Raw genomic sequence first — 19,590 nt, forward strand, 5'->3', positions numbered from 1 at the left:
GAGCATGACATATTACACCATGTCATTATTTATAGTACAAACATAAAGCCAAAATGGAGAAGCCATGTGTGAAAAACTAAGTACACCCTTACTGCTTCCATAGGAATTAAGAGGAAATGCCTGCTGGGGAATGGAATCCAGCCCCTCCCCTGTCACAGCAGAGAGCCATGACAGGATCGAGAGGTGAGCGAACGCCGGTATGTATTCGCTCAATTCCCGATCTACTGAGCCGACCTGTGAAAAGCACTCACCTCATAGTTCTCCTTTAACTGATGATCAGCAAGTTTGACCACCACTATAAAAGCCGAAGTTTTAGCTGTTTGCTGGTCTGGAGCATTCAGGTGTGTGTTAGCACAATGCCGATGAGGCAAGACATCAACAATGATCTTAGAGAAGCAATTGTTGCTGTCCACCTTTTGTACAGCTGGAGTGCCACGGTTGCTGACCCATAGTTTAGAACCTCTGGTTAGTTTTTATTGCTGTCACCCCACTGGGAAAATTGACTCTCCCTTTTCATCCTGGTGAACAATATTTCTGATACAGAAAGGGATGAGAAATCCAAATTTTTCTCAGTTCTCATAGGGACTGGAGGGGAGAGAAAAACAGTGGGTACAACTGGTATGGTGACAACTGAGAGATCTCCTCTTACTTCCTGTTGGGTCTCTGGGACAGAAAATGAAGAGTTATCTCTCCAACAGGGCACAGGCAGAAAAAGACATTACAAAAAAAGTCTTAACATTACCTATTATAGCCAAAAATAACAAAAAGTTTGGCTTTACATACACCTTAAATATTAGGGAACAATGGAAATCACTCAAGCCGCCCTGTTGATAACCCGCTTAGTCAGCATGTCTGAGCGCATCCATTTCAGTTTTTTATGGTCAGATTGTTGCATAATCACCTGAATTTGTGCTCTCTTAGGGGAAATGTATGGCCCCATATACAGGCTGGGATTTATGGGAAGGTGTCAAAGGCCAGTAGCCATAATATAGAAGGCTAACACACATCCTTGTTTCATTATTATTTCATCTGTAAGTTTCTAGAGAGCAAAGTATTAGGAAAATAACATTTAATAACATACGGAATGCAGATTTTTATAGCATGTAAGGTGTATAGAAAGGCATGACTGCAGAAGGTCCCCTTTTTGCTGAAGTGTGCAGGATCTGGGCTGTATAGTATAGAGTTTCAGGTTTTACATGCTACCTTAGAACCACATTAGACTTTTAAAGTTGGTTCTATATAACATGTATATCCTCCCACTACGTCTGTGCAACAAAATGCTGTGATTTTACTTTCTAAATACAGACCCAGGTGACACTATGGGGTTGATATACTAAAGGCAAATAGGCCATTCACTTGATAAGGGAATTTTCCCTAAGTTTAGAGGTGAAGCTCTGCTGACTTACATCACCTAATCATATCCAAGCAAAAATCCTTTCTTTTTTTTAAATTTTCTTGCATGTCATTGGATATTATTTGCAAAGTGACTTTTCACCACATTCACTGAGCTAAGAGAAAAATCCCCATGGAAAGTGAACAGCCTATTTGCCTTTAGTAAACCAATCGTGTGGCTTGACTATTCAAACCTTATCATGCTCATTCAGTAAAGCACTTCAAAGTGAGCCATACCAACCAATCAGAAATAATTTTTTTGCCGAAATGATTGTGGTAATTTGAATCTTGATTTGCTCATATGGGTACTTTAAGTATCTTTATTGCACCATTGTACTGATTTACTTTACACACACTTAAAGAATAACTAAACTGTCAGAAAATAGAAAAAATGTCAATAAAATGTAATAGAAATTTAGTAGCTTTTAAACATTTATTTGTGAGTGGCTTAGCCCATGGATGCATTTTTTGAAGCAGGAAAGTGGCCAGTTTGATTGGGATTATACATTTCTCTAGTGTTTCTGCTTTCAGTGGGTGATTTCTATTTTGTCCATTAATTTTGTCAATTTCCTGCTGAATCAGCTGAAATTCCATCCTTGGTTTGACTAAACAGGCCGAACAGTGATTGCAACCCAGCCTTTCTGGTTTTGTCAGGGGTGCCTTCAAATTTTCGCAGTTTCATACATTTCTTTGGTGCAGGCGAGCCAGCCACCAGCACCATAGAAATGCATGATGCTAATCGGGGAGGCTACATCCAGGAGGACCTCCCTGAGCATTCACAAGAGAACAGGAGTCCTCCTCCATCCAGACCTGCCCCCCACCATGGCCCCTGCCATGCTGCCTTATGAAAAAATAGGACTCTGATGTGAAGGGGGGCCCTCTGATGTAAGAAGGGGGGACTCTGATGGGAAGCGAGGGAATCTGATGCAAAGGGGGGACGACTGTGATGGGAAAGGGGCTCCTGATATAAAAGGGGACACTCTGATTTGAAGAGTTTATTTTTTACGTGGGTCCCCCCTTAAAATCTATACCAGACCCCAATTTAGGATAAGGGTTTGTTATAGATTTTTGGGGAAACCACACTTCGTTCTTTAAATTTAAATTTTTTACATTTTAGACAGAGCTGGCATACTTTTAAAGGGTGCTGCAACTAAAAAAAGGTCACAAAATTCCGTTGTATCAGATGCAGTCACTGTTAGGGTATTAAGACAGTCATGTGCACCAGATATCAGAATATGATAGCCAATAAGGCTATCTATGGATTGTGAATCGAGTGATTTTTCTTTTTAAGGTGTATAGCCAGCTTAATGGCTGTGCCTACAGTGAAGAGTTTAGCTGTACATACAGGTGTGCTGTGTGATTACACAGAGGCCTATAGGCAGCAGCATGGTAGGGTGACAACACTCCTTCTACATAGATTACCACCAAGTCAGCATTGTCACCTGAGGACAGGTGGTTCAGAGGAGGGCACATACTGGTAGGATCACCAGGTAAAAACACAAGAAAAGGTACATGCAAGGTAAAAAGAATACCTTCACAGGAGCTGAGCTTGCATATACTTTTTTTTTTAGTTTACATACACTTTAACCTGCTAACTACAGCTTGTACGAGCGTCTAATGTGATTTCATTTTTTCAAGAGACTTCTTTTCCCATAGGAACCCCAGTAATTCCACTAGCGTATATTGCAGACTAAAAGAAATCTTTTTGAAAGTGTTTTGCAAACGTTACATATACAGTATATGAAATTTCATTTGTATCTTTAGCTTTAAAAAATATTCATTATAAAATCAGTAAAAAGCATGAACCCAAGTCTCTTTATAAATATTTATTCAAGTCATTGATAATCATTGAAATGTGTGTGATGCAAAATATTTACAGCCAATACTGCAGATTATTGTTGGCCATATCTAAGGATAATTGCCATTTCGGTTTTACAGATCTGCTACAATGTACACAAATCTTTGTGAGATTATATTTTGTATCAAATTCTAGGATCATTTTATTTTTGGAGAAGCCCAGGTACATTTTTTTTTAAATCAGGAATTCATCTAGCAGTTGTTCATAGATAAAGCAATTATTAATAGCTTAACCCTTGTTCTTTGTTCAAGTTTTTCATACAAAATATTTAATATTTATGACATTTAATTGAAAAAAAATGTTTTGCATGCATTTTAGCATGTAGGACCTTATGACAAGACCATTCACATCCCATCCTTGTCCTTCTTCTCAGTCCAACTCATTTTCCTTCTACGTTCATTCTTTTATGCTGCTCCCCATTTTGAACCTTTACTTACAATTACCTATTTTTTTTCGTAAGTTACTTCTTTTTTTCCACTTACTTTTACCTTCTTTTCTAATTACTTCTACTTTCTTTTTTTGCTTCTTCCTTCTTTTCTACTTCTACCTTCTCTTGACTAATCTCCCCCACAGATAACACTATCTCTTACACATCACTTAGATGCATTTCTGCATGGTGAGGGTCCACAAAAGTGCATGCTACATGTGGCTGAAGATATTATAGTACTCATGGATTGACAACACAAGTTGATGTTCAACCAATAAGGTGCTTAGCATCTAGATTAGCCTGTAAAGTTTCCTTGTGTCCAAAAACATCAGGAGGCTAGGTAGCTGTGAGGAATTCCATGAGCTGCTGTAGTGTTCCAACCTTCTGTGACTGTACAATGGTTTGACGACACAATGGACAGAGGTTTTTCTCACTTTTCACCCTCACTGCACACTGTTCACAGAAATTGCTGTGCAAGCAGGGTAATAACAAAGTGTCCGCTAGTCTGTCCTGGCAGATTACACAGGGAGCATTGTCCTCCTTGTAAAATGGAGGGTATCCTGATTCTGAGTGAAAGTTCATTGTGGTGGATTTGTGCAAACACTGGACCCTGGAATCTGAAGTTATGTCCAAAGTTGATAGTGATTTCCCCCTTGTACATTTTTCTGGGAACCCTGTAAAACATTTGGAAAATAAACAGGTTAGGTTTTATATCTCTGTTGCTACTACTATGAAATAAAAATAAAATCAGACAGCCCTAGGAACATGTCAATGAAAGCACATATTAATAGAAGCATATAATTAACTATTTTTAAAGATGTTTCACAATATCTGAATTCCCAGACACTGGGGCTGCTGGGTATCGGGGCATATACATTTACAATAAATAAAACACAAATACAGGTGTGCTATTGTTTTTGTTCTATTTATATATGAGCAGCATATTCCACAATTTCTCTACGCAATGCATAGAACCATTAACATTATGCTCTGCTGCAGTATAAAAACATGTAATCTAGCTCCAGTTGGATCAGAAGCCAGTTGTTTACTGGTTGGTTTTTGGATTGTGGTAGGAAACCTGGAGGAAATCCACCCAAATGCCTACAATTTCCATGCAGATAGCATTTCTAGGGAGAGTAGAACTAGGGACTCTTGGGAGATACAGATGTATGAAGAGCATGCAGGAAAATTTTTATTTTGGCCATATTTACAGGTATTCATGCCATATGTATTTTATATGGATTAATTCAGTGTACTGCAGTGAATAAGAGGTTAGCAGGACAAGGGTAACTGTTTAGCCACTGTGTTGCCCTGGATGTATACAGTTACAATACATATGGCATAAGTCAATGGAAACAAGGGCAAATAGACTCATCTTTTGTCCTCTTTATTCACATCATTCTCTTAATATGAATTTGTATCTGAATTATTTCTTCAAGTTCTGATGACTTGCTTATTCTTTATATGTAATGCATTTTCTCTCAATTTATAACCAATTTTCATCTTTCCTGCTTTTTTTTTTTATCCATATATCAGCCAAAGGACTAGAGTGAATAAACACTTTGGGTGACATTAGCTGAAAAACTTAAAAAGATGCTAGAAAGTCACTAGTAAGTGAGCATGATGATTAGCCAAACACATATGCTATATGTACTATATAAACCAATGTCATCAGAACATACTGAAATTATTTGAAGTAGGATTATTATATATACAGTATGTTACTATGAACATGTGAGTGGCCATCGGCCTAGGCTTGGCTTTAGTATTTTATTGTACAGTGACCTTAGAATTATTTGTTAACAAAGCTAAGATAGCAGGAAACTATGCTTGCAGAAGAAAGTGTAGATTTATATCAATAAAACTTACAGGGTCCCTAAACCATAACAATGAACTTATCTTATTTGATCTGTTAAATATATCACTGAAAGTTTTACTACATCGGTTTCAGTGCATGTTGATCCTGCCAAAACTCCTTTGAGCTGGCATCATCCTGTGCTATCTGGCTTTCATATCTTCTGCATTGTTCCCAGTTACCCCCGAGGACTGCAACACCAAAGAGGAGAAGAGTAGGTTTCTGTTGTCATGTCCTGCTGTTCTTATAAGGGCTAGTTCACACCAAGCACGTTCCAGGAGCAGAGCAGAGAAGTTACAGACCGGATCAAAACTGCGTCCAATGTATTCCAATGATATTTTGGGCTCTAGTTCACACCGCAGCGTTCAGTTCCAGAGAATGTAAAAAAACTGCAGCAAGCCCTATTTTACCTGCTCTGGAACGCATGTAAATGCATCAAAATCGCATGCACTAAAAGCCCATTTTAAACTAAAAAAGAAAGTTATTTTTTTGGCAAAAAAGACCCTGAAAACGGCAAAAATGAGGCAAAAAAAACCGCTGCAAAACACACTGCACTGCGTGTGCAGAAACTCATGCATATCTGGTCTGCATTCGGTGTGAACAAACCCTAATGTGGGTTGACCGAGCGTCAACTTAGAATGTGTGTTAATGGCAGAAACACCAGGTGAAAATAAAGGGGAAAAAAAAAAAAGCTCAAATAAAGAAAACTAATGCAGCCACCACACCTAAGAGCTGGTAAGCTGCAATTTATTACATTTTTGGTTTTTGGGTTTGGTCAAGCTTTAAACTTCAATGGCATAGGATTAACTTAAAGGGAGTTACATGTCTTTTATTGGTGTCCCTCCATCTGAAATATTTTGTCCGTTTATGCAAATATTTATTCATACTTATAAAAGTCTTTGAGCTTAGTGTTATATTTATTAATACGTTTTGTTGACTATCCCTCTCTCTGTAAAGCTTGGGTGGAGAGGTTTAATTAGATACGATACATACTTTAGAGCAAATCAAAGTATGTGAATAAGGAAGTAATTATACAATTGCTTATAAGAGAAACTGAAAATAGTCTGACCTACTATACTATTGTTATAAGTCATCTAAATGCTAATGATGGTTTCCAGTGATCGGATGAGAAACTGCATACTAAACTAGCAGGTGTTATCCTGGAAGATACAAAGTAGCAAAAGGGCGTGATCCAGGAAGAGCATAAGACGTATTTGGTGAAGAGGGGTGTTCCAGGTCAACAACATTCTTTACCAGAAAAACATGTCTACTAAGTCAAAATAATTACCACTCTAAAGTTCCCACATTATTCAAGGTAGAGTGACAACCATCTGTACTACACGCAAAGAATAAAAAATATAGAGACCCTCTTTCTGGGCTTGAACTATGATGTCATAATGAGAGCTTCCTTAACTTTTACTAAATCAAAAGTTTTACAAAGCAGTCAACTGACCTTTGCTAGGTTGGCGGCGGCAGCAACAATGAGATTCTGTCTGCTTCGATTGGCCATCTGTAAGATAAAGTTTAACATTAGCTTCACAGTAATAGCAAAGTAAAATATGACTGTTAAAGCTTGAGTCCACCAAAAACCTGTTTGTTTGTTTTTTTGTTTCATGTGCATACTCAAGTAAAAGTATAATTATGGGCAAAATAGAAAATTACAGATAGGACACTGTCTGTCACTAGCATTAAAAGAGAACTATGGGACAATTTTTTTTTTTGCCACAGTTCTCTTTTGGGTCACAGGAGGACATATACTAATGTCCTCCTGTGACCCAAAACTCAGCATTTGGCATAACTCAGCGCTGCAGCCGGGACGGATCCCAGCAATATTGTCCGGATCCACCCCGCTGGCTGATTGACAGCTGGCTCTGCCTCTCTACAGGCAGGGCCAGCTATGCCCGTCCCCTCCCCTGTCCGTTCCTCCAGTCAACGCTGGAGAAACGGAGAGGGGAGGGGGGAATCCCTGCAGGGAGCGGTAACAGTGGCAGTCGCCGCTCTCTGCAGGGAGAAGATCGGGAACCCAACAATCAGCGGTATGCCATCACTCATTTCCCAATCAATACAGCTTCAGTGTCACACATCGGCTCTAATTATGGGGATGACAGTCCCCATAATTCTCCTTTAACACAGCAGTTTTATTACCTGTTGAGTTGATACTGCCAGTAGATCATAACTCCAACTAACAAATTTTAAGCAGATACAGCAACAGTTTTGTTTTCTTCTTTTGGGAAAAAGGTTTAAACCTTCTGAATAAAAGCCTACCATTGTAAGCATGCCTGGGCAGTGTTGTGTGGTTTGTCCCAACCCTGTAACTGCCACATTTGCTGGACAGCTTGGCCTGTTACAATAAAAGGAACAATAATGGATCTAATGGCAGGATCAACAGTTAATAAAACTGTGTTACAAAGGGGGACCCAGAAAGAAAGAAAATGCTGTGTAAATGTTACTGACGGAATGCATCATATATGCCATTTTTTATTCTTCCCATAGCTACAATTTAAATCAACTTTGGGATGATAACAGTAGAATCTCTTTACTTGTGTTTCTATCTCTAACCAAATGCAGCAGCCATTGTGAAAGGCTTTCATTCTTGCTGCTTCATTTACTATTTGTTTTAGAAAACAGAGTAAGTAGCAGGAGAATATGTGATTGGTATTGCAGGAAAATAACTATTTGCGTCACTCAAAAATATGAATTAAAAGGTGATTAATTATTCAGTACCAGTTTTGGTTGGACTTCAGAGCTTTCATACTGGCTCGAATTGCTAATCAAATGTAAAGATCAAGTTAGACCACTTACTAATTAGTTTGACAGTCTTTGTCCTTCCATAGATATCCAGCAGGACCCAGACTGGAGTTCTTTTTGGAATTCCTGAGAAAAGCACTTTGGGTTGAGAACTCCCAGGCTTTTGAAAGAGTGCCTGTCCCTTTCGATTGATCCAGAAGCACAGTTCAGCTCCCTTCTCACAAAGTTCTTCCGGTATACCTATAGCCCAGAACCCAGGATTGACAAGAAGATTTGGGCAAGCAAATGGTGGTAAGGAACTAGCACTGATCTTGTTGGGATCCACAGTGGTGAAGCCCACTCTTAGAGCACCATGCCAGCTTAACTCTTCTTCCAGAACTTTAATCCGGACCTTTTCTCTGGGCTGCAGCGGTCGATTGGAGAAGACCAGCCCATCATGGAAGCTGTGGAACCGTGTTGCCTGGTGGAGGCAGCAGTTCAGGGAGATATGAGAGCCTCTGCAGTGCGGGTGAAACGAGAGCTCTGAAGCTAAAAGCAAAAAAAGATGAGAAAGGAGTCAGCAAAGTGAAGGTTATATGGATGACATTCTACAAATATGAGGAGAAAAACAAAAAAATATATATATTTTTTTAAGGTTTTGGATAAAGCAAGGTAGGGTTATAACCCCTGTCAGCTTATTTTGCCATCTGTGTCTATTGGAGAGATTTCCCTTCATTTCTTGTCTAATAGCCACAATTGGAGGTCATAGGAAATCTCTTCAAAGTGAGGGAAATCCCTGGTGGTCAGCAAAACTAGTGTCCCTATTGGAAGAATTACGATCTTTTTCTGTTCTGATGACATGAGATTTTTTTCTAATTTTCAGTGATCTCAGTCACCAGAAAAAATAGAGGGGGTGAATAAAAATATGACAGGTGTTCTAATCCCTCTACACGCTATCCAAAACGGAAAAACAAGTTTTATTATATTATTATACAGGATTTAAAGAGCGCCAAAAGTTTGCGCAATGCTTTGCAATATAAAGAAGTCATTACAATTACAATACAATTCAAGACTAGATGGTAAAGGTAGAGTTGCCACCTTTTCTTCCAGCGAAACCCGAACACTGTAGCAACTGACGGAAAATATTCACAGCTTATTCATATGTAAATAGCGCCACCAATTCCGATGTAAATATCACAGTTGAGACTATTTTCAGTGGGGGGCCAGTAGCCCCTATCTTGATTTTGGTTGCCCCTGTCTGCCTGACGTCTTGTGTCTGGGTTTCAGCTGCTATGAAACCGTGACACAGCATGCAAACCCCTGACTGTCCGGGTGAATCCTGGACAGGTGGCAACCCTATGGTAAGGAGGGCCTTCAGGATTTTGTCTTGGTAAGGGCCCTTTTTACCAAAAGTTTTACTGAAGCCAGACTGAAGTTTTGGCTTCAGTTGTACTTTAATGCTCAAAGCCAAATGAGGAGCGTGGGGCATATAGATCTCTACTGTAAGCAGTAGGCCCCCTTTAGCATAACAACATGTTGAAGTTTATTAACAGCTCTAGGGTCACACATTTTCTGTAGCCTCTTTAATCTGATTGGTTACCCCATGAAACAGATAAACGTCCACTGCTTGTTATCTTATCGCTAATATATCACCACAGAGGACAATAAAAGAAGTAGGAACCAAAATAAGAAGCAGAGCAGGTGGCTTTGTGGGGTTTATCATTTGCTGGTCTATTGGATTCAGTTAGCACATTGTTCCCTGGGTGTAGTTATATGGCAGGAGGAGATAAGTTACAATAAAGCTCTGATAAATATGTCCTTTTAATAACCTTGTATATATAAAAGTAGGTTTTATCCCAGATCTAAATTGCATCCGGTTACATTATGCAGGTGTTCTTCATATGAGTAATGCCAATAAGAGTTACACATTAACTAAGCCTGTCCATTCGCAAGATTCTTGGCAGTAGAAAGCGAATGCGCATTCTGTGGTTAATCCCTTTTATTGTACATTGTAACCGACTGTACATCCTCACATGTTTCATAACCATATAGTGTACCTTTGGTCATAAGATAGGATGAGTTCGAAGGCTGCCAACAAAAATGGTGAAAGGTCTAAAAGATTAATCATATCAGGAGAGACTGCGGTAATGTAATGTGCAGTCTACAGGAAAGAACAGAAAGGGGTGACATGATTGAAACAAGGAGGGGGGTCATTTTACTAGGAAGCTAAGATCAAGAACACGGGAAAATGAAAAAAAAAATCCAGTCCTGACTGCCTCTCTTACCCTTCACTTCAGAGGTCTAATGACATGTGAGTCATCACGTCTAATACAGTGCATTAGACATGAGGAAGAGAGGCTGCAGGGACCGGTCTAGCATCTCCCCACCCCCCACTGCAAAGGCTACGTTTTATTCTGGTCAGAGTTCTTCTTTAAACATGCTTGGGACAAACATAGATCAAAACCTAGACACAAAATGTAAAAAAAAAAGAACTATAAAAAAGGGGAAGACTCAGCAGACCACTTGGTCTTTTCCGGCCGTCACCCTGCGATGTTGCACAACGTTTCCGTATTTTATAATTTTTCTAGGCCAGAGAACCAGGTTTCACTTCAAACAAATTACCGAAAGGGACTTTTTTTTTCTTCTTCATTCATTGTGGTGCAGCTTATTCATAATGAAGGGGCAGCTTTAATGCAATGCACAGTAATGTGTGCCATAATGTACGCATGCATTAACGCACTGCAACAGAATGCATAAAGTGACATTAAAGGATAAAAATACCCCTGCCTTCCCCTCCCCCAATGCTGGTGTATGGACTTACCTTAAATGATGCCTCTTCATTACGATCTTCTTCTTTCCAGTAGTTTTCTGGAATCCCTCCAGCGCTGACTGCTGTGTTTCTTTTGTTTTCCACTGTGTCTGTGAGGGTGCACGCTCCCAGCTGCTTGCATTGATTTACACTGTCAGGGTTATTCACAAAACGGTGAAGAGTTTGGAGAAGGCAGGAGAAGTGGACAATCTAGGTAACAAAATAGCTGATTTGGACAAATTCTCCAATTAGCTCACTTTCCAGTTCAGCTATGTTGTCCTAGATTGTTCTCTTCTCCTGCCTTCTCCAAACTATTCACCCTTTAGTGACTGACTAGCCCTGTGTGTTTCTCATCTTCTCCCGGCCTGAAGATCTCTACAGCGCATGCGCACGCCCCATGATCCTTCGGGGCCCTTTAAGAATTTTTCAAATCTTCGGACGGGAGCGAGCGGCAGAGACACAGGTAAGTAATAAACTTTTTGGTGACTTTTCCTCTTTTTTTATGTTTTTGCATATACCTGGTGCTTGCTAGCAATAGATACCTGCAAAAAAACCCAACTGTTTAATTGTGCTTTAAGTGTGAATGGGTCCATTTAAAGGGCCGGTGTTGGTGGGCGTTTGCTCCTTTCAGAACTGCTTCTCTCTCTATACAAGTCAATGGAAACACAAAAGGTGCTGAAGCCGGTCAGCAATGAATTGTGAATGATCGCAGAAGCTTCTCAAACTGATGTCTCAAACAGGCTACATGCACTCGAAGTCTCTTGATACAGACCATATAACCCAACTGAACCTATGCTTTGTTTTCTTTGGAGATATTCCACATCCTCCCGGCCAGTTTGTTGTAGAAAAGGACCCTCGCTCTTTGTGTGGAAGCAGTTCACTCTCTGCAGAGCCAGACCTATAGCTTTGCAGTCAGCAAAGTTCAAGCTCCCCACTGATCGGGAAGCTCTTGCTCTGACTCAGCTGAAGGTATGTCAGACCTCTGCAGAGGGACCACTGCTTCCCCACAGAGAGCAATTGTCCTTCTCTGCAGCATGGTGGCAAAGGAACAAGCTTTTCTACTGAGGTTGTGGCTGCTTTCTAAAAAAATATATCTGTAACTTTGCACCTCAGTTTGTTGTAGTGAAGGACCCTTGTTATCTGTGTGGAATCAGTGGACTCTCTGCAGAGATTCAACATCCCCTGCAAGATCAGACCTATAACCTTGCAGTCAGCAAAGCTCAATCACCTTTTGTTTAGGTGCCCTGTAATGTATTTAGCTGATTTTAACTGGAAGTTTAAAGCTGACTGTACAATCTCCTATAGAATTACCAAGGGCTTACCTGATTGTATATTAATTGTTTTAACTGTTCAGATGCTAGTACAGTTAAAGAAGCTTGTACAGACAAATGGTAATAGATTCTGGTCTACATTAACAGAAATCTGAATAAAATATTTGCATATCAGCTCATATACAGTATTAGAAAGGAAACATCCTCTTTAATAAATATAATGTTCATTCAGTTGCTGCATGCATACATTGGGCAGGAGATGACAAGCTTGAAAACATAAGTCTGCCATCAGGTTTATTTCCTTTGGCAGTGCAAGTGACAATGGTGAGACGTAACCCAGCAAAACTAGTTAGTTTGTATCTGTCATTAAAGTTGTGAATCTTACAAAGTTTGTTTTACATTTATATATATACACATTATATATGTATATATTATACATACTTATACTTTGTTATTAACATTGTTTCACCTTATTCACCAAGCTCAGTGAATATTCACTTTGCTTAGTGAACGGTCTCCAATCAAACCCAATAAAGCAAATGCAATTTTTCAATTACGATAAATCAGACATTCTCCAATGATGATTAGCTAGAGTGGTTAAGAGTACCTGTCACTGCGTTACATTTACAGTATGTATTATTTTTATATATGCTTTGTTATTAGCATTGTGTCATCTTATTCACCAAGCTCGCTGAATATTCACTTTGCTATGTGAACGGTCTCCAATCAACCCCTATGTGCCAAATACAATTTTTTAATTACAATAAATCAGCCATTCTCCTATGATGATTAGCTAGAGTGGTTAAGAGTACCTGTCACTGCGTTACATTTACAGTATGTATTATTTTTATATATGATGATTTGCTGGAGTGTTGCAGAGTACCTGTCACTGGATTACATTTATGTTTAAATTTTATGTATGCTTTGTTAATTTGCATTCTTTCACCTTATTCACCAAGTTTAGTGAACAGTCACTTTGCTAAGTAAACGGTCTCTATTCCTTAAGTATATCAACCCCAATGAACCAAATGTAATGTTTCAATTACTATAAAGCAGACACTATCCTACGATGATTTGCTGGTGTGGTGCAGAGTACCTGTAACTGCATTACCTTTATGTATTATTTTTATATATACTTTGTTACTGCCAGTGTACTCTTCAATTCATTTTCATTATATGTGGTTTGCAGTGTGTAGTTTTAGGTTCAACGCTGCGGAAAAATGTGCTACATGACCAACACGTACAGTGTAGAATGATAACATATAAATCTCACAATAGGAAGAAGTTTTAGCAGATTATAACGCTCATTTCCTGTTTTGCACAAAGGGACTATTAGTCGCCAATTTCTGTAAAAAAATGAATTTCATATTCCGTTCTCACTCACTTTCCTCTCTCACCTTCTCTCTGTCTTCTATTTATGTCCCTCCATATAAATGTATACATGCACATAGACAAACCCATGCACATTGAAATAACTCACCATCGTTCTCCGAGCTGCAGGTTAGCCCCATGGTGTGTGTAGATGGAATGTGTACACATAACCATGTGTGTAAGTTTATATTCAGCAGAGGGCCTCCCATCGCAGGGCATTCCCCCTTTCAATGCCACACCTACTTTCCTTTCTCTGCAGACTGGAAATTCCATAATAAGGAAATACAGCCATAGTTAAAAAAGATTTCAAAAGCATGACTGCATAGCAAACAAAGGCATGTGATGAAAGGGCTGTCTGCCAATAAAAGACATCCGTATACACGTTTAGAAATCGAATCTTGGAGTGGAGTTTAGACAAAGCTCTTGATTGTGAGACTCAATTCTATGCAGAAGAATACTTTCATTAAGAACAAACCAAAAATAATACTAAAAGATAGTTTAATGCATAGCAATGCAATTGGGGGAATGTATCAAAACTGGAGCAGACAGAATCAGGAGCAGCTGTGCACAGTAACCAGCTTCTCTCTTTCATTTGAAAAGCTTAACTGAACAAACTGAAGAGAGAAGCTGATCGGCTGCCCTGGGAAACTGCTCCAGGTTCTGTCTGCTCCAGTTTTTATGAATTCTCCCCACAGTATATGTTGTAACCTCAGTTAAAGTGCAACTGAAGTAGGACTGCAACAACTAATCGATTAAATTGATAATAATCGATTATGAGAATAGTTGCCAACTATTCTCATTATCGATTAGTTGGTTTGGGGAGAGAGACAGAGATAGAGAGAGAGATAGACAGAGAGAGACACAGAGAGAGACAGAGAGATTTTTAAAATACAACCAATCGATTAATCGAAGTTAATAATCGGCTAACTAATCGATTATGAAAATAATCGTTAGCTGCCTGCAGCCCTAAACTGAAGCCAGAATATTTTTTAGTTTTGAGTGGTGCAGAGAGGGATTAGAAGACCTGTCATGTTTTTATTGCTGCCTGTGTCCCCTGTTATGGAGATTCTCCCTCTCTACTTTTTCTAGTGACCTTTATCACTGTAAGGGAAAGAAAATCCTAAATTTTGGGTTGCCATCAGATCAGGAAAAGATGGGAAATCTTCCGATGGGGACTTCCCCTCACTTTGGAGGGATTTCCTCTCATTTCCTGTTGCAGCTATCGGACAGGAAGTGAAGGGAAGTTTCCCCAATAGAAGACAGATGGCAAAAAACAGCTGACGGGGGTTATAACACTCTTACTTATTTTATTCAAAACTAGAAAAACTTTAATTACTTTCCTGACTTTAAATCTTTTAAAGGCCGATTCTACTTAAAATAATTTTTCTTAAAGGAGGTCTTAAGGTTCCAATATCACATCAGGTATTCAGAACAAGCATTGTGAAAGAAATACAAAGGCTTTGTTATTATACCCCAAAATACTTAAACCTCATATCTTTGCCTCTTCTGAGTAGCACCTTCTGTTTGCTTTTGGGCTTCTGAGTCATGTCCAACAACGTCTTGCACTTCCTGTCACATGCAGCTGGGCTCGAGGCTGTAGGACAGGTGAGTGGGGATGTGGGCGGGACATTAGGGAGGAGGGGTGGAGCTGTAGAGCTTTAAAGGAGTAGTGAAAAAAACCCAGTGTACAAGATTCTGAGCACAGTGCTTCTGTATGTGTGACTACAAGGGGAGAGAATGTAAAGGCAGAATGAAATGGTGAACACAGACATACAGCAAATGTATGTAAATGTGGATGAAAATAACAAAGATATATTCACCTGAACCTCGGAGCTGGCTGGCTGCTAGACTGGTCCATCCAGCCTCTCTCCCCCTCCGCTGCAGCAGTCTAAGGTGCCTTATATCATCAGCAGAGAGAGTAAATCAGGCCCGGGCTGAAAGGGCGCGACTAGCTACCGCTCCCCCCCTCCGCTGCTCTGCCAGGCAGGCAACACTGAACTGCAGGAAAGCAGTGCCTGCACTGGGGTCAGTCAAGTTAGGCAGCCGCCTCAGCGCATGCCGGGGCCTTGCAGCTGCCCAGTTGTTGTGATTACAGAGCTGAAAGTTCGGCATCAGCGGCGGGAGGAACGCAGGAGGAGAGGTGAGCTTTGTTTCTAAAAATCACTGGCCTGATAAGTCAATTGAGGGGAGGTGAGAGAGGTAGGGGGGTTAGTGTACACAAATATGTGTATGTGGTGAGAGAGGTGGGCACAGTCAGAGGGGAAGAGCTGGAAGAGGGTTCAGTGGATACATAGGCGGTGAGAGAGGTGGGCATAGTGGCAGGGGAAGAGCTGGGGAGGGGTTAAGTGGACATAGAGGTGGTGGGAAGAAAGCAGAGGGGTGGCACAGTGGCAGGGAAATTATCATGAATAAGCAGCCCATCAATGAAGAGCAGGTGTGCTACCAGTGTGACCAGGAACTGGCCCAGAGCTCCCTAGCACCGTGGACCAGGGTATGGGATCCAGCACCAGTCTTCTATATATTATGGTGTTCCGCATTGCTGTATAATGTATTGCTGGGATTTGTAGTCTTCTATACAGTGGCAGAACTACCAGGGTCACAGTGGTTGTAGCTATGATGGGGCCCTAGCATTTTGCCACTAGGGGGCCCTGCAGGTTACCGGACCCCCCTTTTTTCAGTCTGTGGTTCTCCATCCTTCAGGCTGCATGGATCCTTGAACTATGGTTTGGTGGTTTGTGTGTGTGTGGGGGGGGGGGTGGAAGAGTTGACTCACTAATTGGAGCACCTGAATCCAATGATTTTGAGGGGTGTCAATTTTGGTACTGAGGTTTGTCGCCATTTCAAGGGCATGCACAGTTTTAAGGCTTGACATTTTTGGTATCTATTTACTGGATGCAACCTCTTCTTTTAAATTTTACTTATAAAATGGGTATTATATTATGTTTGTGTGCAGAAAAAGTTATTTGCATGCATTTTTTATAATAAACATAGGTTTGATAAACAGTTGCGCAAATACCATGTGATATAAAAAAATTGCAACTGGCACCATTTTATTCTCCAGGGTTTAAGAAAATATATACTTCAGGGGGCTTTAACTAATCTTCAGGCCTAAAATGTGTATATTAATCATGGTTGCAAAAAATTTGCAGACAACTCTGGTAGCAAAAGGGTTAAATAAGCAACGGGACCTGTTTCTGCATTGTAAGCACATGTAATCGCATCCATTAGAACCCTCTGAAACATGATGTAAAGGCAGGCATTATGTAAATGCACTCGTGAGAGGTGTGACAAATGCATTATGGGAAGCTAAAATCCGTGAATAACAGCAAACTGGGTTTTCTTTCTCTCAATGACACTTGACTAAACTGCATAATAAACGCATCAACGCCTTGTAGAAAAGACATAAAAATGAGAGCGTGATTTATTGCACTTACGTGCTTTGTAAGATCATCTATGCAAGTGTTAAACAGACTGCATGGAGCATAAGGCTAGCTAAACATGACCCAATATCAGCAAGTGTTACGACAAGTTGAGCATTGATAGCAAAAATTTAGCCCATGTAACAAAAACAAAAAACAAAATGTCCAAACACTATTCCTCCAAAATGAAGGCTGGCCGAGGTTTGTTTGTCTCTTAATGAGCCTGAGAGCAGCTGAATCAGGAAACTATTACCTAATATCTTTGATCTCCTTTGGTTTCTGTCTGAGACACTCTCTAGTGATTCTGAAAATGAAAGACCATTTAGTTGCCAGGTGTTAAAGTGTCCCCTGGGCCAGTTGTTGGGCATCACTGAATGGTTAATACCAGGATAGGCAAACCCCGGCCCTCCAGCTGTGGTGAAGCTACGAACCCCATCTTGCATCTGCCTCTGGGAGTCATGCCTGTGGCTGTCAGAGTCTTGAAATGCCCAACGGGACTTTTAGTTGCACCACAGCGGGAGGGCCAAAGTTTGCCTGCCCCTGATTTCAACTTTTTGCAATCTGTAACAATGACCATTGGCAACACTAAAAAGTGCACTTACATTATGCCGGCCAGGAAATCGGCATACAGGTTATCATGTTTGATTTTTATACTGAAAGCATTTTTTTTCTTCAGTAATACTTCAAATTAATGCAAACATAAACTGTGTACCTGTGTCCGGATTACGGACATTAAAGTGTTTGCATATTCCTAACGAGCAGTAAAACAAGCTCTCATTGACCTCTGTTGCAGTGTGTTCTGGGAATTAATTCATCCTCGAAAATCACAACAGAGGCTCTAAAGTCGGATTTCATTCAGCTTCTAAAACCGGGATCAAACCTTTGCAGTGATTTACTGCATGTTGTGTTACGTGTTAACGTGTTGGGTTATGGTAGCCTATTGAATAAAATTGGCTGTCAAACACCCGAAAACACACCTGACCTGTGCATTGCATTAGCGCGTTTTGGTGCCTTTCAAAATGAATGACAATGCAACACACTAACTTGTGCATGGTGCAGTACTGTGTGTTTTGGTAATGCAAAGCAGTGAACCCAGCCTAATAGCTGACCATCACATTATTATACAGGATTTATATAGTGCCAACAGTTTGCGCAGCGCTTTACAATATAAGGAAGACATTACAATCACAATACAATTCAAGACAAGATGGTAAGGAGGGTCCTGTCCCTGAGGGCTTACAATCTAAAAGGGAGGGGGAAGTGATACATGAGGAGGTAGCTGTGTGGGGATGAATTGTTTGAGAACGTGATGGTTGAGTGGTTAGGTTGAGGTGGGATAGGCTTCCTTGAAGAGATGAGTCTTAAGGGATCGCCTAAAGACAGTCAAGGTGGGATACAGACGGACAGGTTGGGGTAAAGAGTTCCAAGGGTGGGGAGACTCTAGAGAAGTCCTGGAGGCGAGTATAGGAGGAATTGACAACAGAGCTGGAAATCAGGAGGTCTTGGGAGGAGCAGAGGGCGGAGTGGAGCAAATAGAATCACACTCTACATATAAAATAAGGGGCAGTGAGCTGAATTTTAAGTGCCTTTGTTGTAAACTTTAGAGATTAATTTGTCCACAATGCCCAAAGCTGGAAAGGTGAATGAGGGCTTGTTTAAAAGTGCTTTTACTGCTTGTTTAGAATACATAAATAACTTAATGTGCATCGTCTGGGCACCGGTTCTCTTTAAATTGCTGTGATGTGCTACTGTTTTTTCCTGCTACATATTTTGATTTCCAATCTGTTCTTTCTTTGAACTGGAGATATCCTGTGCAAGCTTCAACATGATTACTAACAGCAAAAAGAAAGCAAAAGTAAATAAATAAGCAGCTGTCTGCTGACTTCTTTGAAATGGAAAACAAAACAAAAATACTAATATAGAAATAATAATGTGACCTCCTGAAAAATTAAGCTTTTACAGAGCTTTCGGCATGCTCCGAGCAGCTTTGTTGAAGCCTTTAAAGCACCTTCAGCTCCAGGCTAGAAATGTTAAGCACAGATCTTGATCGAAGTGCTAACTGTCACTTTATCTCTTAATTATCTTGTTTGCTGCTTCAAAGAGCCAGTAAGGCAATCCCCGGGTTACATACAAGATAGGGACTTTAGGTTTGTACTTAAGTTGAATTTGTATGTAAGTTGGAACAGGTACATTTTTTAAGTGTAACTCCAGCCAAAAAATTTTTTTTTTAGTTTTGGATAGCATAGGGAAGCGTCACATTTGTTTTGCTGTCTGTTCCCGTTGTTCAGAAGATTATAATATAATTTTAAAAATGTTTATGTAAAATGACACACCAAACATTTTTTTTCTCTATTTTTAATTTTATTTTATAAACTTTTTATTTTTTATTTGTTTGCATTTAAAATTTTTATTTATTTAACTTTTTTGACCTTTTTTGAAAATGTTTTGTCTTTTTAATTTT

General features: G+C 40.0%; 1 protein-coding gene across 1 annotated transcript; it reads right to left on the reverse strand.

Annotated features, from left to right (window-relative positions):
• Window positions 1–4,013: 4,013 nt before the first annotated feature.
• NEURL3 (neuralized E3 ubiquitin protein ligase 3) lies at window positions 4,014–13,850 on the reverse strand. The gene is made up of 4 exons (XM_018572914.1): window positions 13,820–13,850; window positions 8,335–8,808; window positions 6,986–7,042; window positions 4,014–4,351 (listed from the first exon to the last, which is right to left on the reverse strand). Exons 1-4 carry the CDS (start codon window positions 13,848–13,850, stop codon window positions 4,014–4,016), a joined length of 900 nt encoding a protein of 299 aa, XP_018428416.1.
• Between the last annotated feature and the right edge of the window lie 5,740 nt (window positions 13,851–19,590).

This window comes from Nanorana parkeri, unplaced genomic scaffold, assembly GCF_000935625.1.
Source record: "Nanorana parkeri isolate BGI_ZX_2015 unplaced genomic scaffold, ASM93562v1 scaffold2168, whole genome shotgun sequence".
Classification (NCBI taxonomy): domain Eukaryota; kingdom Metazoa; phylum Chordata; class Amphibia; order Anura; family Dicroglossidae; genus Nanorana; species Nanorana parkeri.